The sequence below is a fragment of the Corvus cornix genome, chromosome 1A, assembly GCF_000738735.6.
Source record: "Corvus cornix cornix isolate S_Up_H32 chromosome 1A, ASM73873v5, whole genome shotgun sequence".
Taxonomy (NCBI): Eukaryota; Metazoa; Chordata; class Aves; order Passeriformes; family Corvidae; genus Corvus; species Corvus cornix.
The window spans coordinates 2155932-2183888 of record NC_047057.1 but is presented as its reverse complement, the minus strand read 5'-3'; the positions used below and the strand labels follow the sequence as shown (position 1 = coordinate 2183888).

Below are 27957 nucleotides of genomic sequence, written 5' to 3'. Positions count from 1 at the left end.
CACAAATGTATGTCCCACTTAGCAGAGCTCTGGGACTAAGTCCTTCCAGGTTTCCAACCTTCCTTTGGAATAGTCTTCTACATAACAGTGTCTCTTCCCAAAGCCCTTCATTAAAGCTTTGGGGAAGGACAGATCTACATTTGATGTTTTGACTTAGTTCTAAACGGTTATCTTGATATTGGCTGTTATGTGCTTGGGTTTTCCCAGACTCCAAGAAATTCAGAGGGACTCAACAGTGAGACTGACCACTAGACTCTTCAAATTTGATCTATCAGTTTTCAACAGCATCATTAAAAATAATGACAATTATCTCATTTGCTTGGTCTTTTTCTCTTCATGGCAAATATTTTCCTGTGGGTTAATGCACAAGATCTGGAAACTTTGGTAATCACTTGTCAATCTAAGCAATTACCAAACAAAATGCTGCCGGTAAATCTTCTTCATGGCCCAATAATTTTTATGGTCTTCAGTGTCAAAGAAGCAAGATAAGACAACTGCAGTGGTAAAACTACAGGGATGAAAATTGGCATAGTCCTCTTATCTAATGGAGTGAGGCTGGGTTGGACAAAACCTTCAGATACGTTCAGAACAGGAAGAAGAGTGGGAAGAGAAGGACTGGGGCACATTGAGACACTTGGACTCTGTGATCTTAGAGGTCTTTTCCAACCCAAATGATTCTATGACTCTACGCTGGGAGAAGAAGGTGACCTTGGGTGGCTGAATTTCTCCTCGATTGTTCTCCCGTGCTGTCTGTTGGAGGGCACACGATCCCCAACACCTCATTCCACACACACAGCTTTCCTCGGACTAGTGTTCACTGGAAGGCACAGTCTGCACCACCACATGACACAATGGATCAGGTCTCAGATCACTGTCACTGACAGCTGAGTCCCACTCAGAGGGAGGACACAAGGTGTTTGCAGCGGGGCTGTACACCCTTCGTTCCTCCAACCCAGCTGAAAAGCCCCAAAGCAAACCCTGCAGTGAAGAAATAATCTTGACTCTCCTGGTAGAACCTCAGGGAGTCCTCGTGAGTTCCCTTTCCCTGTTTCTGATGCTGCAAGTGTCAGCATTAATTATTTGATTGCAGTGTTTGAGAAAGGCCCATAATGATCAGCCTATCATCTGGCATATTCTGGCTATTAGGAGCCTGTCCACAGACCTCGAGGAACTCTGGCTCCAGTTCTCTCCATGTGGCTTGAAAAACAGTGTGGGACACTACCTATTTACCAGGAATTTTTGGTCAAGTGTGGAAAGGGAGGTGGGGGAAAAGAAATCAAAGGAAAAGAAAGCATCCGTGTTGTAGTAGGGCTCATTCTTCTGCTTGTGTCTTTGTTTTTAGTTGTATTTTACATGCACTTAAAAAATAGTTAGCTCAACAGGTGAGGCTGGGAAGAAAGATGCCAAGACTTCTCATAGACTGGGGGATTCTGGGACAGTGGTTGGAAATGGGAAGGGCACTGAAGGGGACAGGGGAGGAAGCCCACGCATTTACATCACGATTCTGGCACATTTTCCAAGCAAAAAAGCAAAACCAGCTCAAACACCAAAATAAAGAGAAACAGAAAGACAAAAAAATAAAGAGGAGATGAAAGAGAAGCAAAACACAGGTTTTCTTTCAAATTCTGGGCATGGGGGAAAGAAGAGGGTGGAGAGAAAGCAGAAATGCCTAAATGGGAAGTTGGGAAGGGTTAAGACACCAATCTCCTGGCGCTTCCCGTTTCCCCTAAGTGTTTCATTCTCAGTGTCTCTGAGGTGTTCAAGTTTTTGTCGAAAAATATATATATATAATATACAGATGAAAAACTCCGTACCAGCAAGAAGAAATAAAATAACAACCATGGAAAACAACCATAACAAACCAAAAACACAGCCCTGAAAACATCGAAAAGAAACAGGGTGAGTCTCAGATTTCCCCTGTGGTGTTCCTCTGACTTCAGTAACAGTGCAGGATCACACCAGTTCATTTTGATAGTTTTCTTTTTTTGTATTTTTGTTAAACAGCTTCTTCTTCCTCTCATGTGCGCATGTCCAGGCAGGATTGCCCATCACTCATAACCACTTCCCTCCAAGCCAGCTCTTTGTCCTTAGACTCCTACCATCCAGCTGTGAGTACAAGGCATGACAATAGGGTCCATATTTATCTTTTGTGGCACTTTGTTTGTCAAAACCTTTGGTTTCTTCCTTTTTTTTTTTTAATTTTTCCCTTTTTTTTTTTAATTTACGTACTTATAAAAAATATTGTGTTTGTGTTGTTTGTTGTCATTTTCTTACCACTGGCTCTGGTGGGACTTCCCACTTTCACAGCCATGATCAATGGATCTGGAACAAGCGCCGACGTTACCAAAATGGATCAACAAAACCATGGCAGAACCAACCAAACCCAAATCATCCCCAATGCGCAGGCCTCTTAAAACTGCTGAGATGTCCATAAGGTGCATGATGAGTCCATCAGCTCAGCAATCCAACAGAAAGCAAGCAGAACCAAAAAAAAGGAAGGAACGCACACGCGCACACAGATACACACGCACACGCACAAAATAATCAGAATTGTAATCAAGAGAGAAATGTCTGGGGGTTTATAACCAAGACGTGTCCCTAAGTTTGCTGTTTCAACATGAATCTGGTGATTTTCTCCCCACAGACATGTCCAGTTTTGGACCACTGTTCTTTGAGTGTTTTTGGACTTGCCTACGTGTGTATCTGCTTGGCTGAAGGAAACCCTCCTGCTGACTGACTCCTGCTTGCACCACATCCCCCCTCACACACGCTCAGGATCTGTCACTCCCAAGAGGTTCTGGTTTGATAGCAAGAGACAGGAATAAACCCAAATGAACTCACTCTATAATCAATTTACACACCCTGCCTTCACCCCTTCCTCCCTCCAGGTGCAAAGCAGATCCAGGCTGCGGCTCCCAGGATGGGGTGAGGTGGATGTGGGCTGATTCTCCAGCCACTCTTCCATCTGCCAGGGAGCTCTGCTCATGTCTGGGGAGATGAATGCTGACCCAGCTCTTGCATCCCTGGTATACAAGGAAGGTTCTCCACACACCATGGGTCTCTAACCATGGTGTTATCCAGGCTGGAAGCTGTGTGAATGGAACAGCTGAAGGCAGAAGAGATGCAGGAGCTTACTCCCCTTTGGTTGGCCATGAAACCAGTTGAGATGTTGTTTTGGAGAAGCTGAGCAGAGGATGGGACAGGGACAGGGTGATCCCCCACAATCATCCCATGGTGACAGCGATCCCTGAAGGGATAAGAAGTGCAAAGAGAGATAAAATCCTTCCCAGGCAGCAACTGTGCCTTCAGCAAGGCCTGTTGGTTCCAGAAACGGAGAAGAGGAAAGGCCAGGAGTTGGCACCAAAAGGCAGATGGGCTCACAGCAGTTCAGAGACCTCCAGAAGACAGGCAGTTCAGCTGGGGTATCTAGGTAGAAGAATTTTTGCAGTGTTTCATTTGGATTTCCTCCAAGATTTCCTTCCAAAGTGTGTGGTGACACTTCCTCTCAGGAGTAGCTTGGAAGGAAGGCTTTGCCCTCAGCCCCATGCACCACCTTGCTTCACAGCAAGCATTTCAGTAACCCTCTGATATTCCATCATGGGAAAACAACAGCTGTGTTCCAGTTGAGGAAACAAAATGGAAAGAACAGCTTAAAAAAAAAAAAAAATCCTTCTGGTTCTTCTTTTGAGGCTGAGCTTTTTGCCTGGAACAAACCGAGGCCTGTGGCTCCTGCTTTCCAAGCTGAGGTGGGAATGAGGGGGATGATGCTGTGCTGTCCATTGCCAGGAGGAGCAGAACCACCACCACCACCACTGACAGGATGCCACCGAGCAGAGAGAGCATTTTGCTGCAGTGCTACGACCAACAGGACACGACGGGAAAGACGGAGGGGGACACGCGGCTCTTGGAAAAATAAGAAGAACCATATGAAACACATGGGCAGGGGAGCGTCGGTCTCCTCGTCCCCTCTGGACCCTTTCCCTGCCCCAGGAGAGCAGCTGTCTGCCCAGGCAGGATGAGCCACAGCGGTCCTGCTCTGGATGGAGCTGTGGCATTTTTCGGGGAGCCTCAAGGCTCCTCTCCCAGTGGGTCGCTATCAAGAGATAGAATTGCAATGGCTCTGCAGGAGAGGAGCTGGATTGGCTCTGCTCTCCAGGAGCCCTGCAGGCAGGCTGCCTTCCCCTTCCCCTTGGGGACACTTGAGTAATACTGAGTTCATTTCCATGTCCGCTCCAGAGGCTACAGCCCTCGGAGGGCAGTTAAAGCAGCATGACAGAAATTACCTCCCAATTTCACCTCTGCAGAGTGAGGATGTGATGCTGGGGGAAGGTTGTTGGGGTTTTTGTGTGTGTTCAATAGTTTTTCTCTAGGGCAAAAGGCAGAGGGGAAGCTGTGAAAATGAGAGCTCCACCCGAATGTCTTCATGGCCCCAGAGCCAAGGTTCCTCTGCAGTCTTCTTTTAACCCCTGGGGCTCTGTCGCTTTGTCCATAGATTTGGAAAGAGAAGGAAAAGAGAGAAAGAGAGAGAGGGAGGGAGAGACAGAGAGAGAGAGAGAGAGAGAGGAGCGCTGTTTGGGTGACTCTGCTTACAGCCCATCAAAACTTGCACTTGGTAAAGATGATGATCTTGAGTGAGGCACGACTTGGTTTATCCCTCCCAGGGTGTCCCTGGCAGGACAGTTCTCAGCTATCTATGCTCATGAGGGTTATGACTTGTTCAAGTTTGTAGGCAAGTTTCTGTTTCCCAGCCTGGTCGTCTTGATCAAGGGCTCCAAGAATCTGGAAAAGGAGAGAAGAAGAAGTGACAGGGATTTGGGGTTTTTTCCCCAAAATGACTGAGCCCAGCATCTTAGAGCAGCAGAGGAGGGTTAGCTTTCTCTGAGGTAGGTCCCAGGCTTATCTTAGATCATTCAAGGCAGGTCAGTCAGCAGGAGGGAACTAGGCAGGGAGTTTGGGCTTGATCTGACTCAATGCAGACTTCTGGATTGCAACCAATCAAATGGATTCTTATCTTGGAGATCAGTTATTTATGAGCTTTGTCCATCACCTGGCCATGCCACTGGAGATGCCCTAAGGGGTCTTACATGGCCTTCAATACACAGAACCATGCTGGACATCTTAAAGTGTGTGTTGGACCATTTTTGGGTGTTTTAGGGTATCTGGAATGACTTTGGGCACAGGCCTTAACCAACTTTTGCCCACATTGGATGTAAAGCTCATGTAGGGCTCCTCTGCAGTGCATTAACATCTGACCATCAACTGCTTCAAACCAGCTGAGCCTGACTGAACAAGAGTGAGCGACAAAAATAACAGGGATCCAGACAGAGCAGTACTGAGGAGACCCAAAATCCCTGACCTTCCCTTCCCAAACCCCAAGCCTTGTTTCTCATTCCTTAAATCCATCGCCTCCCAGGTATCAATGACACACCCTGGGGCTGGGTGGGCTGTCCCCTGGTCCCCCAGAAGTGTCCCAGGCTCTCACCTCCTCGCTGTACTTGCCCACGTAGGAGTAGATCTCAGAGAGCGCGCTCATGGTGTTGAACTCGTTCATGTGCATGCGGGACTGCTCGGCCAGGTAGGCGTTCATGTCCTGGTCGCTGATTGCTGGCATCTTGGCGATGTCTGAGTAGTACCTGAGGGGCACAAACACAGGTGTTTCTTAAGGGGAAGAGCAGGAGCTCAAGACGTGAAATCCACAAACAAAAAAGGAGAAAAACCACCCTTAGTGTTGGTGCATCAGTGAAATACCTGCTCATGCTCTTCTTTTACAGCATGACTTGGCCAAAGTGGAAATGCCTGAAGCACTAATCCTGAGCACCACATGTGTTGTATTCACCCCAGTCTGAGACTGAAGCCCCAAAGAGTCTCCTGTAAAGTTTCCCCGTGCCATGAGAGTAGTAGGAGCGGGATTGAAGCTGGATCACTTTGTCAGACATTCAAGGGCTTTTAGCCCTGCCCCTATTCCCAGAGAGATCTTGCTGCCCACTGAGAGCTTAGGATTTCACTCCCATGCACAGAAAAAACCCAAATATTTGTATTTTTCCTTGCACCATTCTTGCACCAGTACTTCTGCCCCATTGCTAACATCACCCACTTTCCCCACTCAGTCCAATCTATCCCAAAAACTCTCCTGCTCAGCATTTCCTTTTGGCCCCATATTTTAAGGTGGCCTGATATTTGTGACAACAGCCTTCAACTCCAGTCTAACTGGGAAAAATCTGCTTTTCCTAGGAGTCAATACCATTCTCCTGGAGCTCAGGAGGACTGGGGGTGTATCCATAGGATCTGGATCCCCCAGAACCATTGCCCAGCAGGCTTCATCTGCAGAGTGGTGTCTCTTTAAGGAAGTTGCTATTTTTGATGTCCTTTGTCCCCCGGGTAAGGCAGGTCTTGGAGGACAAGGTTTGCAGAAGGTAATCAGTCACTGTCATTCGCAGCTGTGCTCTGCTGTCAACTGGTTAATTAGACGCCATCATTTACATTTTTAATTTCTGCAATTTGACATTTTGTGCACAAGGAAAAAAAAAAAGAAGAAGAAGAAGGAAAAAAAAAGCCCGTAGCTGCAGCAATCCACAATTTTATAATTAGGAGGCAGAGGGGACGGGGAGCCAAAAGAGCTGACAGGTGTCCTGTAAACAGCGTGGAGACACCTGCTGAGATGGAGGCTGCTTGCCACTGCAGAGAAATTGGACACTGAAGCGCTATGTGATGAGGATCCTTGAGGTGGAGGAGTGGGAAAATACTCCCCGTGGCAGAGCGGCTGCTGGAGTCTCCTGTGGGAGACAGAGCAGTGCAAAAGCACAGGGAAAACCCTTCCACACCAGGAAGCTCCAGTTGAGCTCAGTCTGGTTTTGTGCCCTTCAGTCCCACCCTGATTTACCACAAAGGGTCAGTCTCTGTTGATAACCTGATTTTGGTGGTGGGATGCTGATGTAATCCCTGGCAGAGGGAGGCATAGGAGGCAGAGGTCCTTCTTGCCCGACTTTTTTCCAGAGCTAAACTCTCTTTCGTCATAAAAACTCGTGCAAACCTTATTAATTTTACTGCAACATCCAGCAGGAACAAAAACATCACTCTCCCTGGAGTCCTGGCATTTTGTCTTCTGGGCTTAGGAGCAGCCAGAAATCTTAGTGCAACTTAGTCCCATGGTCTAAATAACTCCCATTCCCAGTGCTCCACTGAAAAGTGGTGTGGGTTTGTTTTTCTTTGCACTCTGCCTAACCCTCCGTCCCCATGTGGACTTGGACAGTTGTCTGTGAGTAAAGTCCTGCAGAACTACCCCCAGGAGAAGATGTTGAGCATGGCAAATGAATATTTCTAGACCTTTGCCACTCCCAGAAAAACTTAAATGGGTTTTGGCATCACCCACTGGACAAAACCCGATCTGTGCTACACAAGGGAAAGCATCAGGAATTGGTGGCATCCATAACACTGCTGAGAAAACAAGGAATCTTAGGGTCAAAATGTAAGGTGTGCCTTGGCACTGGAAAAAAAAAAAAAGTCCATGTGCCAGCAGCACATTTCACAGATTTGTGGGGAAAACAGGCTGCAATGCAGTGAAATGCATTGATTTATGGACCCTGAAAAGAGAGCAGCTCCTCATGAATATTGGATGGACATCCTCCTGATGGGTGAAATGAGAAGAGAAGGGGGCTCATCACAGCAAAAATAAACGGGGTCGGTGGAGGAAATCAGAGGTGCCAGTGTGGCTCTGATGAACAGTTAAAATTCTCCTTTTCCTCTCTGGTTGAGCTGTCACCAAATGGTGGTAGGGTAGTGGGTGTAGGGACAGGGTGCTCCCAAAAAGTGGAGCACAGACACACTTATCCTCTCCCTCTCCAAGTTTGTCCTGTTTCCTTTCCACCTGGTAGCAACAGACTCTTGAGTCTGTGACTCACAAGGGTTTGAAAGCTCCCCATCCCCTTCCAGCCCTGCAGAGATTATTCCCCAGCAGCACAACACTCCCATGACTCATCCAAACAAGGAAAAACAGCATGAAATGCTCCCTGGAGCCAAGGATGGGATGCACAAATCTGAGTTTCAAGAGTCAGAGTTTCAAGGCTCTGGCCATGACAGACTCTCAAGCTGTGATCTCAGTGTTCTGGGGTCACAGGCCATCACCCACCAAAGTATCCTGGTCTCCTCCAGACTCAATTCCGTGTCATCACACACCTAAAAGTCATTTCCCATTAAACCAAGGTATTGGGGAAGTGTGTTTTGTGGCAAAAATAAGAGCAAAAGAAGGGGGGAAAACTGTGTACCAATACCCCAATCTAGACGAGCAAGAAGACATAATATCCTTCCATCCAAATTCTGCCATGGCCCAGCCACTTATTTATGCAGAAGAGTTCCTAATGAAGCCATCACTGTGCTCTCTAAAGAAATGATGAATGTGTGTGTTAAAGCATCCTAGCAGGGAGATGACAACATCCCTGCTGAGTCTTTATTTACCTTCGATTCCAGCCCAGATCCTCAGAGGTACTTAGAGCCTCTCTGCCATTTGCATACCCCTAATGCAAAAACCACTGAGAAGCTGTCACCAAACCCCAGAGGCCCTTACATTTCCGCTGCTGGAATTTGCAAGGCTGCCTGTGCTGCTTCCATCACCCCTGCAGTTGACAGCTCCCACACCAGAGCTGGGCTGGGAGGCAGGGTCAGGGGCAGTGAGATGCTCTGTCACTTGTGGAGGGCCACCAGGTCTCACCTGAGACAGGGACAGGTCTTTGACTCACACTTCCACAGTCAGCAGGAGGTTGGGAACACAAGACTGAGCCAGATTCCGTCTGAATGAGACAGAAAGGTAGCAAAGCAAAGCAGCACATTTAGCTTAACCTGCCTCCAAAGGGTCAAGAGTGAGAGTCTTGAGCAGATTTGCTGCTACTTCTGTACTCCAGTTTTGCTCATCTCCAGTGGATCCTCCAGCTGTTTCCAGAAGGTCTTAGATGAATATCAAAAGATCCAGCCTTATGTGTCTGAGTTTCCCCATATTCACAGGAGCAGCCTCCATTCTTACCTCAAGGCTCTTCATCCTCTGAAGTGACAGGAAATTTGTTCATTAGACTTCATAAGCAATTAAAATTATGAGGAATTGGGGTAAACCCATCATTCCAGCACTGCAGCTCAGATGGAGCATGTGAGGATAACTAGGCCATGGGATCTGTCCTCACAAGTATCATGAGCACAGCAACTCAGCCCAGCCTGCCTTGAACTGGAGAGAGAGCCCAGGGGCCATCCATTGCCACTGATGGATGGAGAAGGATTTGGGATGTACCAGGATATAGTTAGTACTCTCCTACTGAAAAAATAATTATTCTTGTTCTTTCCAACCTTGTCTTTCCCTGGGTTGCCTTTGTTTTGGTTTTTTTGTTCTGTTTTGTTTTGTTTTGTTTCGTTTCGTTTTGTTTTCCCAAAGAAAGCGACACAGCAGTGACCTGGGAATACATCAGTGACCTGGGAATACATTTTGTCCTCTGTTTATCCAGGGATAAATATTCTTTCCCTCCCTACCGATGGGGAAAGGCTCCTTAGTGGAGCTGTTTCATAAGAATGACTGTGCCTGCTGCTGCTCAGTAACTCATTAACTCATCAAAAGAGAAGAGAAAAGCCACGTTGCCAGTGCTTCCTCCCTAGCCTGAAATTTCCCAGCACAGCCCATGGTTTAGGCAGCTTAGCATGGAGCTAATTGCCTTCCAAAAGATCTTTTTGTCATGGCTGTTGTTTGTCGCTGGGATGGGACTGCACTCATTAATAATCATTTAAGCATATGAAAAGCTCGTAACGAATCCACGTGCTGCAGACGGCAGACACAATTACAGCAATAACATAATTAGGGTTATGAAATAGCTGGCTGCATCCAGACCACTGGAGGAGGGAGAGGTGTGTGAAAGGGGTATGGGGGACAGTTCCAGCTGGGAAGGGCTGATGGAAAGCTTGGGAACAAACAGCTCTTTTGTGGGATGCAGTGAAGCACTGCAAGGACATGCTGTCAGTTCCTGCGCTGACACAGAATGGCAGTTTGAGTTTCTTGGGAAGCATCTGAGCTGCTGGTGAGGCACTGGAATAGATTGCCCAGGGAAATCGGGGATGCCCCATCCCTGGAATCGTCCATGACCAGGCTGGACGGGGCTTGGGAGCAACCTGGGATAGTGGAAGCTGTCCCTGCCCATGGCAGGGGGTGAAATGAGATGAGCTTTAAGGTCCTTCTAACCCAAACTGTTTGAGGGAACACTTTTTTGTGTGTGCAAGCCCTAGAAATGGCAATGTTTTTATTTTGCCTGTGCGTGGCTTTTCCTGCTGCTTCTCCTCTTAGAATAAACAGTGGAGGGTTGATGGACAGCACAGACTCGATGGCTGAAGAGTGAATTGGTGCACAGGTTTCTCTGGGAGAGGAGGTCACCCAGCCTCACCTCAGTGCAGAGGATGTGAGGGGCTGCACCCTCCTCATATGGACACATTTTCATCTTGCCTGCTGAAAGCTGCACTGTGTAAGAACAGCTTGTTACCGTGATGAGAAAACATTGGGATCTTTTTGGAGATGAAAAGTGAAGAAAGACAAGCGAGCAGCCTTCAGATACACCAAAAGCTGCCCCAGAGATGCAAGGAATGAGCTGTACCCCCTGCCCTGGGGATGCCTGAGTTTTAATTACAGCCAGGCAGATTTTGGCTGCCCAGCAGGGAAAATACTCTGATGGGAAGGACAGGGAAGCACGGGAATGGATTGCCTGAGGACAGCAGAGGCTCTGTTGTTGGAGGCCTTTAAGAAAGGGGTAGACAAGCATCTGTTAGGAAGGCTTTAGACAGAGCTGATCCTGCCCCGAGGCAGGAGATGGTTGGGTTGACCTCCTGAGGCCCCTTCCAGCGCTGTTTTTTATTATCTCCACTGACAACACTCCCTGCCTTGACCCTTGGTATGCTGCTTCTTGAGCCTTCTTTCCAGCAGAGGGAGAGGGGGCACAGAAAACTCATTTTTTAAAGTAGAGCCAGGATTTGCACCTGTCATGTGATGCTCTTTTTTAAAGCCCTCGGAGTTTCTCCTTAAAACCTCAATAACTCACAATGTTAGGGTACATGCAGCTTTTTATTGTAATAAGCTGGCTCAGTTTGTCCTTCTTTCTAAAGTTAGCTGCAAAGTGACCAACATACATCACAAGCACTGCACAGGTAGAGATTTCCTGGTGACTTGAGAGCCCTGAAACCCCAAGGGGACACACTGGGTAGGTGAAATCCCAGATGGGTACAAGTCTGTGTGTTTTGTGTACTCCAAACACTCTCAAAGCACTTCCAAACAAGATCTAGACCTTGACATCTAAAGGCTAATGGGATGCGAATCATAGTTGCTTCACGAATCATCAAATCAGAATGGTTTGGGTTGGAAGGGACCTCAAATCTCATCCAGTGCCACCCCTTGCCATGGGCAGGGACACCTTCCACTATCCCAGGTTGCTCCAAGCCCCGTCCAACCTGGCCTTGGACACTTCCAGGGATGAGGTATGGGGAATTATAAGGTAGAATTGGGTTGTGAGCTGTAAAAGCTCCCTGCAGAGGCACATGGCAGCACAAAGGAGCACATGGGGGCACACAGAGACTTGTCTCCACTGGACCCTGGGGGGAGGAGGTGTCACAGGGCAGAGCCCTATGGAGAGGAGCCTGCTGGGGGCTGATGGATGAGTGAACAGCGAGTGACCACCCCACAGAAGGACATCTGGAAAGTGTGTTGCTGATGTGGCAGCAGGGGATAGGTCATGCCGTGTAAGGAAATGCTGTGCCTTGGAAAGGTTTATAAAAGCAATTCACTGCTTTGAATAAACAGCTCAGATTCCCTGCCGGTCTGAGTTCCTGATTCAATCGCCAACAATGAGGCAGCCACAGCTTCTCTGGGCACCTTGTGCCAGCGCCTTCCTACCCTCTGAGTAAAGAATGTCTTCTCAGCATCTTACCTAAATTTCTCCCTTTCAGTTTAAAATTGTTGCCCCTCATCCTGTAACTTTCTGCCCACGCATGGGAAAAAAAGTAGATGAGATCATGGCCCCAGGAGTCGGGTAGCACCAGCTAGGTCAGGCAGTGTTTGCACCCAGGTTAGCACAATAAAACGCAGATATTCTAACTCCAAATCCCACATATCAGATCACTTTAAGCTTCTTTTGATCCTGAACCTGGCAAGCCTATTCTGAATGGTCTCCATTGCTTGACTCTTAAGTTAAGAACACTTCTGATGTCTCCATTGGCTTTAAGTTTTTCTTAGAGGGGCTATTTTCAATGCACAATAAGCAGCCAAAAGGAGACCAAGTCCCTGCAGGGATGAGGAAGAAAAAGAGCACCAGATCCTCTCCTTGCAGCCCTGCAGGTGTTTTGGGCACCAGTGTGAAATGGAAAACTCTTTGGCTTCTGCTTTTTGTGCTCTGCCCCTTTTCATTCTCCCACATCCCTGTCTCTTTGCCAGGCTTCAGTAGGGAAACATCATATTGATTGTGATGCAGGCAATTAAATGGTGTTAATGAAGTTCAAACAAGTGTTATCATAAGCTTGGCAGCATGGAGAGAAATGAAAGGTCAGCCACAGCCCTTTGTCATCTTTCAGTGTGGTGTTGAATGCTAATGAGACGGTCCCAATTAGAACAGGCTCCCCTTTGTATTGCTTGGGGATTGCATCAAATGCTCCCAAGTTCTCCAGATTTCCAGGCTCAAAGGGGACATTTGAAGTAAACTTGAAAAGATGCAGATCTGAAGCTGCTCTAATGTAAATTCAGCAAAGCCTATGGAGTTTTACTAACTGGAGTCAGATGAGATTCTGCTTTACCATTCCCATTCTTTTCCTCCTCTTTTTTTTTTTTCTCAATAGACTAATATAATGATAATTGAAAAGCCTCCACTTTGTTTTAGAACTGCAGCTCAATTCTTTGTGGCTTCAACAAAAGCCAAATAGCCTGTCCCAATTTCCCGGGTTAATTGTCCTGTCTCATCAGGCCTCGTGTTCTGCAGCAAGAAATCCAAGATGTGGCTGCATGGGGACACTTTTTAACCACGTGTTTCCAGCTCTGGGTGTATCATTTGAACAGTGAACCTGCTTTTCCCCAAAAGCCAGAAATTCTCAGCTGGACTGTTTCAGCAGGCAGAGTCCACCTCTGCTTCCAATAATGTCATAAAAGGACTATCATAAAATCACAGAATAGTTTGGGTTGGAAGGGACATTTAAAGGTCATCTAGTCCAACCCCCCTGCAATGAGCAGGGAACATCTTCAACTAGATCTCACTGATGCACAATAATTTTTTGTTGCTCTTGTCAGCAAATCCATTATCTTGATTAATTATAGAAATGGACACTAAAACAACCAACCTCTCAAAATGTCATGGAAGATCTCCATTTCTTATATAGTTTTCCATTAAGTTGACATGAAATTGCAAAAACTGGTAAATTTTAAAATTTTTTAATTAGTCATTGTCAGGCGTCCTCATTCTGAAGGCAGCGCTTGACTCATCACAAACAAATAACTGAAAACATGAGAAAATCCTACTCTGAAACATGAGCCAAACAAACAAATAAAACCGGTGAGGATTCCTGACAGTCTTGCTGTTGAAATCTTTTGGAACCAAATTTCCAGTTGACCACCCTGTGGAGGTAGACCACTGGTCAGGCCAGAAGCTGTAACTATTCCCTTCCCAATGCACATTCCCAGGTGGAAAGCTGAAGGATTGGAGGGAAGTCCTTTCATCCCTGCCTCCTTCTCATGCCAAGGTCATGCCCTGCTCTGAGTTTTGTGAGTCCTAAAGGCTCCACACCAAGAAACCAGAGGTTTCAAGGGGATGGCTTGGAGTAACCCAGCTCAGCTCCATTTCCAGACCTCTAAATCCAGGCATGTTTTAATCCAGAGTGCCTCAAGTTGGGTACAATCTACCACAGTCTAATTACCCTCTTAGAGTTTCCTCCTCGTCAAAGAAGTTCGTTTGATTTCACGTTCTTCTGATTTACTCAACCACTTCTTAAACTCCCTGACTTTTCATCTCTTGATTCACTCTTTGAAGAAGTCTAGTGGTCTTGAAGGATGCCATCTCCAGCTGATGCTGACTACAGAAATAGCTCAAACCAGCACTGGAAGCCTTTGGATTTGGGATAACTCCCTCAAAGCGCAATCGCAGAACGGAGAAAAGGAATTCATCAGCTCAGGGTGGAACTCAAATTATATTTTATTCATCCCTGATAGGTTTTTTCTTTCATCTCCCACTGCATCCAGGTGCCACTGCCTTGAGTCAGTGGAACTGACACACAAAAATAAAAGCAGGGAAGAAGCTCTAACCATATTCCAAAACCTGCAGCCTCCCCTTGGGCTTCAGTTCGAGTTGTCAGACATCAGTGCAGATAACAACCCAGCACATGCTGGGGACAGGAATCCAGGGCTGTTTACAAGCAGCAGGAGGTGTTATGTACCTCGTTTGCAAACTCAGTTGTTTGGGAAAATTTCCAAGGAAATGCAGCACCTATTGCTGAAGATCACTGGACACCAGGATTTACCTCCAAAAATCTGTAAAATCAATACTGGAAAAAATAAAATGGAAACTGCAGCCTTTTGTTTATCCAGAGGGGGGGGGGAAAAAAAAGGTGTTTTGTTTATTTAAGGAAATATCCCATTCTCCACTTAAACACCTCAGTTTGTCACTCAAATGTAGCATCTCCCAGGATAAAATCAACCAGATTGATTGGAACCAGATGGAAAACAAGTTATTTGTCCACAGAAACCACCCACACACCCACACAGAGTGTTGCTAAAGCATCACTGGAGAATGACACGTTTGGGTCACTGTTGATACAAACTTGATTTCTAAATGGAACATCCAACACTTCCTTCCCACTATCCAGGTCAATCCAGCAATCAGCCTCAATCCATACTAAGAAACTTGGACACGGTACCAAAAGTAGGTCATAATTAAGCAAGGTAGCTCGTAAGAGCCTTGCAGGTTGCCTAGAAACGACATTTGCTGAAGTGTTTAACCACATCTAAAAATAATTGTCCAGACAAATCACAGACCAATGGGAGAATTGTTGGAAAAAATGCTGCCTCGAGCCGAGTAGGGTATGGAGCTGTTTGATCAGCCACACTCCTTTCACGAAATGAGAGGAAACCATCCCCAGCAAAGGCAATACAGGGATTTGTAGCGCAGTGTGAGGTGTCTGCAGCAGCAGAGGCCTTGTACAACCTGCATGACACGGTATCAATTTTAGGCCATGCCTGGGAAGTCATCCAGAGAAATCACTGCTGAAAGCTGGATGCAGTGCACAGGAATGATCTGTAGGATAAACTCGCCTTTGTATTTACAGAGCAGCAACCATTCCCCATCTGTGCAGCTCCCAAACCTGTCAATAATGCCAGGCAAGTGCAGAATATTGGAAAGCAAAGCACAGCTCCTGCTGGATGAAGAGCAGGATGTGCAGTTTTCTTGTCCTAGGGGAAACCCTTCAGAAAGGGTTTCCAGCATGCTGCAGGAATAGTTGTTTTGGTTGTATTCCCTGTGGAGCAGCTTTGCCAGGCACTGACCCTTGCCACAGCAGATTGAAGCACAGCCACAGGTCTTGCAGGTGTGGAGAAAACGCTTGGAAAGACCTCTGACCTGACAGAAAATACCTGCAGAGCTTCAGTCAGCAGCCTGTCAATCGTCTGGCATCTCATTCAAAGCACAGAAGAGCCTCCAAGGGAAGTTACTGGGGGATAATTATAAATCCCTTGGGATCCAGGCAGTGTGGGGACTGTCACAACAATGCTGAAAGCAGCAGACCACTTCTGGCCCATGTGGAAAGACTGAGAAGCCTGTGTGCTTCCCAGGGCTCACACACATCACCTGCCTTCCTTCCTCCCTCTGCCACTTGTCAACAGTTTCTCCTCAAGGGAAACAATGCTGGCAAACACCTTCAGCTCCCATCATTAATTAAATTTCCGTCTCTGCCACAAGGCACGAGGGAGCAAAAGGCTAACATGGAGATTTCCACTTAGAAAAAGCCAAAGACAAAAAAGCCCCAGGGGCGGTTTCCAAAAGCAACAGTGATGCTGCCTCCTACCTCCACCCACAAAGCAGGGCCTCGTTGTGTCACTTTATGTCATTCCAGGGTTAAAACTCACCTTTCCACCCAGTTCTTGTAGCTGGGGATGTCCTTGGCGTAGAGGAGCTTGTTGGAGGGGGAGTCTTTGCCCAGCCGGTGCTCTGAGGTGGAACAGGAGTCCATGAAGGTCTGAGCCACCACGGACAGGCAGGCGTCTGTGATGCTGTTTTTGTGGATGTCGAAGACAAACTGTGGGTTCTTGATCATGTTAACCCAGAACCGCAAGGGGAGGCTGCAGGAGGGGTGGGAGAGGGGACACAGTCAGTGCACAGCTCACAGGCTTTGCTGTGTGACATCACAGCAGCAAACGGTGGGTGGGAATCAAAGATAGCGGTGTGGATATGAAGATTCTGGGATAAACTTTGCTACGTAATGAGTTTCTCCCCTACAAAGTCTAGGGATGGCAGTGAGGTCACCTTTTGTCCCTGTTGTCCTCACAAGGCGGATTTGGTCAGTCTCAAAGTCAATACAATCTTGTTGAAGGTGCCCATAAATTAATGGGAGTATAATTTAGGTGATGACAAAGACTCTGAATCTCTCTGTGTTGTTGCAGTGCAAAGTTGACCCTGTTGGTTGCTCCATCAGATGAGGAGAGGCACTAAATCCACAAAAATTATCATGGTATGGGTTATAAGGCACTGGAACAGGCTGCCCAGAGAAGCTGTGGCTGCCCCTGGATCCCTGGAAATGTCCAAGGCCAGGTTGGACAGGGCTTGGAGCAATCTGGGCTAGTGGAAAGTGTCCCTGCCCATGGCAAGGGGTGGCACTGGATGATCTTTAGGTCCCTTCCAACCCAAACCTCTCTGTGATTCTATACATTTCTCATTGAGGGACTTGGCTTTTAGCCCTCACAGCAAACCCATGGGAAGAGAGGTGGGCAAAGCTCCCAGATGGAAATTGGGAATGCTCATGGCACACCCTGTGTGTGCTGGGACACCTTGTCCTGTCACTCTCCACTGCTCCAGCCCAAGCCTGCACATGATCCCAGTACCCCGGGCAGGAAGCAGTTGCTACATGACAGCGAAAGCCCTGTTGCCTCAAGGAAAAAAAAAAAAGGAACTGGGAAACAAGTATCACAGCCTTTGATATGAAAATATATCTGCCCTAACCAAGGAAATGCTATTCCAGTTGCAATCCAGAGCCCTTTTCCCCCTTTTTCTCCAAAGAGCATCTCATTTATATGAGATGCCCTGAGGTACCTTGTATGAGATACCTGCAGCCTTTGCCTCAAGCCTTTTTGTCAGGGCAAATGCATCGCAGTGATCATGGCCCAGGAGCTGGGATGAGTCACTGAGCACAGAGCCCAGCTCCTGTCTCTCTTTCAGGCAGATTGTCAAGTCTATCTTCACTCTCTGCACCTTCCAGTTTAGCAAATTCTCCTGATATTCCCCAGTTCCTCCCATTTACTCATTGTGTTCACAACACTGTAAAAAATTCATCTCCAAGTCTGATAGACTTTGGGTAACAACCTTGCTGACAGAGGGTTGACACCGTGTTTTCCTAAACCTCTGTCTGTTCTCCTGAGCCAAAATCACAGAACAAATGTAAGGAAAGCCCCACAGAGGGAATCCTGTCAGCCAAGTTCAGGAGAAATGGGAGATGTTGGAAAACACAGAATTATAGAGTGGTTTGGGTGGGAAGAGACCTTAAGGATCATCCAGTTCCAACACCCTTGGTGTAGGGACGCCTGCCACTATTCCAGGTTGCTCCAAGCCTCATCCACACTGGACTTGAACAGTCCAAGGATGGGGCAGCCACAGCTTCTCTGAACAACCTGTGCCAGGGCTTCAGGGAAGAATAAGTAAAAAATGGCAATGAGACATGATGGAGTTGCAGGATTTTAGGCTGGGAATGGAGAATCATCACTTGGGGGATGAGGTGGATGAGTGAACCTTGCAGAAGTCCTTGTGCAGGTGTTTGGATGACAGACACAGCCACGGTGAGGAGGAGCAGAGTGTGTGTTTGTGTGCCTGGGTGTGTCTGGGTGTAGGGAGGGGACGGGGGACGATGTCCCTGGCTGGGAATAATGAAGCCCTGTGATGTGACTTTGAGTTAATTTGATCTGATTGAACAGATTTCTTCACACTGCCCCTTTTCCCACAAACACACACACTCTGCCTTCCCCCCTCCCCCCTTAGATAAACCTCCTGCTCATTTAGGCTGAGTGGCTGCAATCAGCCTTAGATTAGTGCCGAAGATAATGTTAATAATATGCTAATGTTTCATTAGTTGAAAGCCTCTTTGGTGCATGGGGTTTCTTTTTTTATGTCACCGGCGCTGTGACGATCTTCCATCAGCATGGCTGGGAAAAGGAAAAAATGCATGAGCTGGGAGCCCCATGGCTCTCCCCTGCTGTTCATTTATAGTCCCTGTGTTTGCACAGGAGAAGGGGAGGGAGCCATTCCCCAGGGAGCTCTTTCCAGGGGGAAGACTCAGCAGAGAGGAGGTTTTTCTCCACTGATCCTGGCTTTTCCAGCTGTCCTGTTGCAGGTATGAGGAGGAGCTGGCAGCTGGAGCAGGGGGCTGATGTCACACTCTGTCACTGATGTCACACTTTGCCACTGATGTCACTCTTAGTCACTCACTCCAAAGGAGACTCACATACAGCTCCAGACCCTTTAAATACTTCATACCATTGGAGATGCTCTCCTGGCCTCCAGCTGCCACCCAGGAGGGTACAAGTCTCCTGTGGGTGCTCCACATCCTCTGAGGATGTCTTGAATACCTTAAGATTCTCAGCTGGCATGAGATACCTCTGTGTGGGCAAACAAATGGAGCTGGGAATTCAAACACCCAGTGTAGATGAAGCCAGTGGTGTCGAATCCTCTCCCATGCCTCCCTAGATATTCCTATGTGATCCTGGGAACTGCAGCAATTAAAAACTTCATTTTTCCTCATCAAATCCCTCAAAAATCTATCCATTTCTACGTAATACAGGGCAAACTGGGACCTGTTTAGCAAAAGTGCTCCATCCCTGGCAAAATACTTTAGATTTTGGGATTTTCTGGCTTCCCCATTGGCTTGGGAAGACTGAGCCTGGTGCTTCAAATCCCATACAAGGGTCCTCAGCTCCCCCACGTCCCTCTGCTCTCCTTCCAGCCTAGTATTTGGTGCTGGACTGTACTGGGCTGTCTCACTCACTCACCAGTTGCTCTTCCAGGTGTGCCGCACGTGGGGGTCATGGATGTTGTGCTTGTCTGCCTGCTCATCCAGGAAATCAAACATGTACTTGATGGCTAGGGGGAGAGCACTGCCACGGTGAGCAGTGCTGAAGATGGTCTCAAACAGGTCATCCACGAATTTCTGGAGGGTGCCCTGGTGGGAGAAGGAAGGAAGGAAAGAAGAGCATGAGGTAACGAGTGGGGAGAGGACGTTGAATTTTGGTAGCCCACTGAAAACAGGGCATGTCTGTGGATCAGAGCCAGGTGTGATTGAAAAGTGGGGGCCTTCTAAGATTGGTTAAGTGTCACATGACCTGGGAATTTCAATACAGGTGTGTATCATCACAAGAACCTTTACACCTCATTTCCACACAGATTCCTCTCTGCATCCCATCCTCAATGCTTTGGTGCATCCATGAGACAAAACCCAGCTGTTTTCTATGCTGGCTTTCACCCAGGGCCATCTTTTAAGCTGGGAAGAGAAGCCAGCAGGAAGAAAAGTTCTGCTGTAGAGCACAGCAGAAGGTGTTGTGGACACAAATAGGACAAGAGAACCTAGAGAGAGGCAGCTGGTTAACGTGTGACCAGGGTTTTTACTCCCCACTGGCAGGACAATCCCAGATCCAGGGCTTGGAGAGTCACCCTTGCGAGGACAGTTGACTTTTAGCAGGAAGGAGAGGAGCTGGAATATCTGAGGCTGGGAGAAGGGGACAGCTAAGGAGTTCTAGGCTGGGTTTGGAATGGAACCAGGCACGTTTTTTCTGTCACCAGAGCTTCACAGGTTCTGGTGTGAACAAACCGTACAGCTGCTAAAATAACCAAAAGTCAGTTGAATCTCCAACAAACATTCCCTGAAATGAAAAATTTCCTTTCCTGAAAGATAAAACTCTGCCCTTTCTCAGAAGACCTAGGGAAGAAATGTCTCCTTTCTAGAAACAAAGCCTCAGGTTCCACCAGAGTGGCTCAGGTTTACCTAGAGCTAACAAACACTTAATTAGAAAGCTGGTGTCTCTGGCTGATTCACCACTTGATTTATTCTTCGGGAAACAAACAGAGGCACCTTTTGCTTTTGTTAACTCCTGCAGGGTGAGCAAAACCCTGCAGCACACGTCTGACTCAGAAAGGGCTCCGGAGGGGAAATCCTCTTGGTCTGACATGGAAGAGCTGCCCCCAGGTTCAGTTCCCGGAGGGAATTAATTCTCTACATGCTCACCCTCACAAATGCCAAGAAAACCTCTGCGGCTTTTAGACAAGAGGCTCTTACGTATCAGAGGTCAGGGATTTACCAGAATAAAAATCATAGTCAATTTAACGAAGTATTCCTGGGGATTGTATTACCAGTGACTGCTCTCTCTCTTTCCCTCCCTATAATGGTCACAATGAGAAAAGAAAATTGTTTGGCCCAAGAGAGGAAACAATAAAACCCCAACCTTCCTGCTTTTTCTTAACTGTACAGGTTTTGCAGCTGCTTTTCTGCCATCTCCATAAAAAACAAAACAAAGAAAACAAAACCAACCCAAACCAAACCAAAAAAAACCCAACAACAAACCAACAAAAAACCCAACCCAAGTGTTGAGTTTGTGACCCAGAACAGAAAGCAAAAGCAGTTCAGTGGTGGGGTAGGGGCTGTATCCCCAGACAACATAAATCAGCACCAGTCTAATGCTTGCTGGTCTACACCAGCTGGGGCCTGAGCCCCAGGGAGCAACATTTCCTTTTCATGTAGTGTGATCCATAAAAGCCTCCTGATGCCAGGGAATGGGGCATGGACCAGGGGCTAAAGACAAAGCCACTTTACCTCCAAATCCCTCTGCAGCTCAGACAGCCAGGGTGAGGCTGCGGGGAGAGCCAGACATCAGAGGCAAAATGAGTTGAGGAAAAAATGTGCAGGTAGATCTGGAAAGTAGGACTTAAACGAGTGATGGAAATGTGTCTGATGGGCAAAATCTGACAGCATTTGCACAAACATAGGGAATTATTTTCTGCCTATTCACACCCTGACAAAAAATGGTAGTGGTCAAAACTCCAGATGTGTCTGGAGTTTTAGCAAACTCCAGATGTGTCTGGAGACTCAGGTCAGGATGTCCCTGCTCTGTCCCCACTTGATTTAATCTGTATTTTCTCTCTGGAGACCCTGAGTTTTCATACCTCACTGTAAGGTCAATGTAACCCCCTCCAAGTCATCAGCACAACAGTCTTTATCGGCCCAGGGGAAAGGCGGAGGAGGATTTGTACCACAAAACTCAGGATTTTTTGGTATGGGAGCCCATTTCACACTGTGAGGCCTGACACGTCCTTGGAACCTGCTCTGAGCACTTGCCCTGGCTCTTCACTTGCTCAGCTTTGGTACAAAGCTTTGGTACAAATTACAAACCAGTATAATCGACAACTCCAGGACCTCCCACCATGCTTTTGCCACCAATCTCATGGCCCTGGATTGTTACTCCTTGTTGCTTTTCCAGTGTCCCTTTTTTTACTCTGCTGTCAAAGCTCAAGCTCCCTCCCTACATGTGTGGAGCTTTCCTCTTGCTCCATTTTCCCTCTGCTCATCTCTCTTTACCCACCTTTGGCACCCTTGGAGTGGCCTCTCATTCCTTGCCAGCAAGAAATTCCACCACAGCCTCAAACCAAACCATTCTTCCCCTGTCCCCCGCCCCCACCACGTACCTTGGTGGCCAGTAACCTTGTCAGGTAGATCTCAGAAACCATCTTGGAGCCTCGGTCACCCTCTTTTTGGTCCCCATGCTCATGATTCTTGACCAGGTGCCACATCTTGACGCCGCTCTCCAGGTCGGGGGTGATCATGGGGGTGCGCGAGCGGAGGCTGTCGGGGCTGCCCGTGTAGCGGATCATGTTTTCTGCAGAGACAGAGATCCAGGGGTCTCCATGTGTCTCAGTAGCTCTTGGGGCTGGGATTTTCAGGAAACATGCTGGTGGCGTGCCACCAAATGCATTTTTCAAAGCGTTTTTTGTGAGTGATTGGCTCAGCAAAGGCAAACGATGGCACCAAGGCAGGTGTGATGTCAGTGTCTACACTATTAAATTAAATGAGGTTCAAACACTGATTTCTAGTTGTCCCCAGGCTTTATCTCTTATCATATTCCCTGGCAAGTGGTACTGTCAGCGTCAGACACTTCCCAGGACTGGTTCAGGGGATAGCCCCAGCTCCTTATGGTAACCAGTTCCTTATGTGACTGCTTTTCCCCATATTTTTTATCTATGCCCTTGACATGCTGCTTGACATAAAAATATTGATGTCTCTATATGAGATCTCTTATTTAGCTCCTCATCCCCAGATTTAGAAGGAGCTGCCTCCCCTCCCTCCCTTGGCATCAAAGCAAACAAACAACTCCTGCCCAGCCATCCTCCTCACTCCCTGCTCCAAAATCTTGTTTTGACAGAAAAAAGCCAGAACCCCAGGTGGACCCCCAAAAATTTCCTCTCCAAGAATACTCTTAGCCTCCAAATTTTGCCTCTCTTTGGTTCTGAGTGATAGCACAAGGCATTCCCCTCTCCCTGACCTTCCAGCAATGTTGCCTTTTCCAACCATAATTATCAGAAGTGTTGCACCTTTCTGTAGCAAGATCTGAATCAGCCTCATTAATGCATTACCAATCTCTACATATTAATTATCAGATGGAATATCCTTTTTCTCTCTGGATGCTGTTTTCTTAATTGCAATTAACAATCACTTTTTGACCCACCACATCTTCTCCTCCCCCTGCCTCCTTCCCCATTCCCTCCTCCTGAAAAATCAAATGGCAAAAGAATTAAAGAAATCCAACAGAAATTAACCCCCCTCAAGTCTTCCTTTCTAAAGGTCACTGTGTCTTTCAGTAATTGCAACAACATGGCAAAGAGGATGAATATTAATAAGGCGTCATGGATCATTTATGTCCTTGGAGAAAGTGGAAGGGGGCACCTCTGGACATTGAGTAACTGCACTTTCCCTTAAGATAAAGGGAGTAAGAAGGATTGGAGATGCTTTCATAAACTAAAAATATTAATTAAGTGATATGACAGCAGCATTCAGGTTGGAGGGGGGGTTGCAGCACTCTGGTTGTACATTAGGGATGTTTTGTTTTGCTGTCCCGCATCACCTTAGTGAGACACGGCCTGGATGCAACTCTACTGCAGGGGAGGAAGCTGTGGGAGGGGGTGGGTGACACTCAGGAGGTCCCTGTTTGGCTCTGCAGAGAAGTTTCCACCTGGTGTCCCTTTCTCAGCTGTGCCACTCTCAGCTGTCTCATGGGGACGGTGGGAACAGCAATCCACTGCCTCGAGATCTGCTGGTAAAGACGTCAAACTCTAAGAGTGACATTTAGTGACCTGAGAGGGAGGCAGTTAATTTTACAGACTCCTCCTTTCATTAATGAGGGAGGAGATCTTCCCAAGAGCAATCCAACCACTTGGATCAACAGCTTGAACAAAATGCCAGAGTTTTTAGATAGATAAATCCTCTCCCCCTGCCTCATTTCATCAACTAATCATCTGCCCATCAATTTCCCTGCTGGTGCTCAGAGTCTTGTGACCACTCTGACACTTGGGATCTCTTCCCAGTGCTCTCCCAGTCCATCCCAGTACACAAACCCTTACCATACTTGCTGGCTGACGTCCGGGACACCGTGGAGTTGTTGACTGCATTGTAGGCAGTGACTTGCTTGGAGACCAAAGCCACCACAGATCCATCTGGAACCTGCAGAAAAAAAAAGGGACTTGGTCAATAAACCCCTGAAAAGTGGCTGAGGACCATGCCCAGGGCAGCAGGAGCTGCAAATCAGTGTCACTGTAGGCAGGGCACAGTTTGCCCTCAATTTCTTTCTTCAGTGAGTTGGTCTAGTCCCTAATAAAAAAGGGACAAAGTCTGCTGTTACACAGCCAGAATCCTGCACTTGGACAAAGAGACAACTGGTGACAAACAGATTCTGCTCCATTCAGGCCCTGATTCAAAGCCCAGTGACGACAATGTGAGTCACGGAGTGGTTTAGGTTGGAAAAGGCCTTTAAGATCATCAAGTTCAACCATTAACTCAGCACCACTGTGTTCACCACTAAACCAGGTCCCCAAGGGCCACATCCAGAGGCCTTTTAAACACTTTCAGAGATGGTTTTTGCATTAACCTCAGTAAATTTGACAATAGGTTCATCCCAGGGAAGCTCTTAGGCAGAGCAGGAGCATGAGAATAATAAGATCATCTGAGCTACTTCAGATAGGCTTGGCTAGACCATTAGGATAATAAAACCAATGTGAAATGTTCCATTCCTTCCTCCTGGAGTGCAAGGGATATCTGGGTGCCTGGTTCAAAAATTCCTGTTGACATTTTCCACTTTGATCCTGTCAGCCTCTCACCCTTCCATCTGACAAATGCACTGCTGGACTGAAGGGACTGCCACAACTTCTTTCTCTTTGTGGTGTCAGAGGGTCTCAGATGTGGAAAAGCAGCAGGTTTGGAGTGGCTGATGTCCAGGATGTCATGGGACAGTGTTTTGAGGGACCACAGGGCTTTTTTAAAGGAGCCAGACCTCCCATTTCTGCAGCAAGGCAAATCATGTGGGTCCCGTATCAGAAATGTTAACAAGCCAGTGGCTCAAAAGAGCCATATCAGGAACATCTGTGATAAATAAGACATCATAAAAAGGAGATGAGTAAAAAAACCCGCTGCTAATGACACCTAACTCTTGTCTGTATAATAATAATAATAATAATAATAATAATAATAATTAGCACTTGCATGGTGTTTTTCATCTTCAAAGCACTGCAAAGGCTAATTAAATAGCCCCTTGGCTATCATGGAAGGCAATTATTGGCTCTTTGTAGTTTTAGCCGCACACCACAGATGGGGAAACTGAGGCAAAGGGAATCTCAGTGTCTGTCCCAGCATGCTCCATGTCAGCCTTCAGGACAGCCAGGAAAATTATGTTTCCTGAGGACCTGGCCCAGCTCATCATACAGCTGGGAGCTCGTTGCCTGAAGCAAAAAAAACCATGGAAAAAGCACAGAGAGGGAAGGAAATTATGCCTGGTTTGTTGGTGAAATAAAGCAGGAAACGTCCTTGCTCTGTGTGGAAAAAATAATCATCAAAATCAGCCAGCAATGCTTCAGTCGATCTAAAGTAAAAAGTTTTGTTTCCTTTTCAAATTATTGCTTGCTGCCTCCTCAGCTCAGCCCTTAAGTGACAAGAGAAAATAATCTTGTTATGAAACAGAGATTGCTGAGGTGTGATGGAGAAAATGACAAAATCGTCAGCGTCGGATTAAACTTAATGAGGTCTTTTTTTTGTTGTTTTATTTTTTTTTCCAAGGGACAAGCTTTTGACCAAAACTCCATTTTTTTCTTTAAATCTACTGCTTCTGTAAGATATTTTCAGACATTTTTAACCTTCTCTTATGGATTTCCAGGTCATGCAGAGATGAAGGGAAGCAGAGCAGGTCCCCTGAAACCCTGAAAGTAGGGGTTCCTTGCAATGACAACTCCACTACGCCATGGTCTCCAGCCATGCTGTTTTCCACCTCCTTTTTCCAGTCACCAAGCCTCCCTCTTTCCATTTTTCTCTCTTCCATCCTTCTGAGCTCTGCTTGCATTAAAAAACCACGGATACACTGGAAAAAGGGACACGGAAGGCCTTGGGTTTGTCTGTCTACATGAGAAATGTTAGCTCATGTCGTCCTCATCTCCTCTTCACCACCTTCACTCACCAGAGATGTCTTTTGAGAGACAAAGAAGATTTTTTTTCTGCCCTTGGCTTCATCTCTAGCCTTGTTCAGGATAATTTGCACAAGGACAGTGGGACAGCAGGGATGTGCTCAACATGGGGGTTCTGCCCAGTTATTGCCCACTCAACCATTCTTTACGTCTGCATCTTAGAATGATAAAATCACGGAATTATTAAGGTTGGAAATGACCTTTAAGAGTATCAAGCCCAACTGTTCACCCAGCACAGCCAAGGCCACCACTAACCCATGTCCCCAGCTGCCACATCCACAAGTTTTTTGAACACATCCAGGAGTGCTGATTCTACCACTTCCCTGGGCAAGAGAATAATATTTTCCTTTCTATTTTGTCAGAAAGAAGATCTAACACCTACCCACCCTCTCCCACAGTCACCTGGTAGTGTGCCAGCGTGTTGAGTCTCTTCCAGTCATTCTCTATCTTGGTGGTGATGTCCTCATCCTGAAGGATCATCCTCGCCCCGCTCGCCTGCCGCCACTCTGCAAGGAAAACGGGGACAAATGAGACAGGGACACGGTCCTGGCAATCCCTGTGCCCAGAATCCACACGGACACGTGTGTGGGCACATCACTCATCACCTCTACACCCTGATTACTCACAGTGCTTAACTTTTAATTTACTCACAGTTCTGCTCATGCTCCAACATGGCTGTTTCCAAGACCAGACTGTCCTTGCCATCACCATGGGACAGGAGCAAATGTCCCTTGTTCCAGGGAGAGAAATCCTGGTCCTCTCTCCTTTGGCAGCACAGACAGAGCTTTCAGCGCTGCCTGAGATCCGTGTCCCTGCCAGGACCCAGCCCAGAGAGGGCTCCCCTGGGCACAGCAGTGTCTGGTTTGGCACAGAGCCTGTGCTGGGCTCAGCTCATGCACCTTGGTGCTCCCAAAATGCTTCTTGCATCTCAAATCCACTGATGCAGAGCAGGAAGCCCTTAGGTACAGGCATAGTGATGCCTACAGATTTTTGCTTTTTATATATTTTTCATATGTTTGTAGCTCTGTAGTTCCATAGTTACATAGCTCCTAGGATTTTTCCTACCCTTCCTTTTAGATTTTAGGATGATAAGCTAAGCTTCTAACACATTCCTGAAATACTCTTCAGTTTTATTTTCAAGCAGAGGACCTACAAGAAGAACATTTTGTTTTCCATCCAGAATCTGAGAAGACACAACAAGAAATGGGGCAAAGAAGCCCTGGACCAACTCCAACGGGGCAGTAACCAGGGAAAAATTACTTAACCAACCGCTCTTCTAATTGGCCAATGTCTGTTAGATATGATAATTTGCTAAACTTATAAAAATTGTAGAAATACAAAACCGAGTGTAACCATGACCACTGGAACACCTGGAAGCTTCCAGATAAAGTCTGCTTTTTATTTTAGTATTTTAACACTGTTGCAAGAGTTTTTCCCTTTTGTTATTAGGCAACAATAGCAGAGGCACAATGGGAGGAAAAGCCAGGGACAGATCCAACCTGGGCTCCGCGGAGGATGTAGTTTTTACAAGCCTTCAGCACCTGCCTGTGGGCAGAAGGGCTCCTGCTTCTGCCACTTCTCCAGCCTCAACCCTGAGTGATGAATTCGTGCAGCACTGGAGCAGCCCCTCCCTTCTCAGGATACCATTTTTTGCTCAAATCTTGAAGAACACTCCATAAAATCATTAATGGTGAAAAAGACTTCTAAGATCATGGAGTCTTGAGAAGGATTGACCCAGCTTTCCTCGCAGAGGACTCACAGACTTGCCTAAAGCAAGGGAAACATAACCATGGCCAAAGGGAGAGAAATGTTCTGTCAGGGAAAGCTGTGCCTTCATCACAGGCAACCTGGAGCATTCAAAGCTCTCCTCTTGGTTGTCACGTTTCAGTCACGGTGACCCAACCAAACACAGCTTAGCCAGAACCACAGCAAAAAGTCCATTCATTTGCAGGAGTTAATTAAAATGAACTCTTGGATATGGAGACATCACCTGCCACCCGTGCTTGTT

General features: G+C 47.0%; 1 protein-coding gene across 3 annotated transcripts in view; it reads right to left on the bottom strand.

Moving 5' to 3' along the window:
• Nucleotides 1–1312: 1312 nt before the first annotated feature.
• The window catches only part of PLXNA4 (plexin A4), a 421812-nt gene continuing 395167 nt past the window's right edge, over nt 1313–27957 (bottom strand). For all 3 annotated transcript variants that reach the window (XM_010410007.4, XM_039570440.1, XM_010410006.4), the window contains exons 26-32: nt 26352–26455; nt 23844–23943; nt 21915–22105; nt 19232–19401; nt 16106–16318; nt 5483–5633; nt 1313–4779 (exon numbers count right to left, since the gene is read on the bottom strand). In XM_010410007.4, coding sequence (XP_010408309.2) covers nt 4684–4779; nt 5483–5633; nt 16106–16318; nt 19232–19401; nt 21915–22105; nt 23844–23943; nt 26352–26455 — 1025 coding nt within the window. In that variant the 3' untranslated portion in view covers nt 1313–4683. The remainder of the gene's footprint in view (nt 4780–5482; nt 5634–16105; nt 16319–19231; nt 19402–21914; nt 22106–23843; nt 23944–26351; nt 26456–27957) is intronic.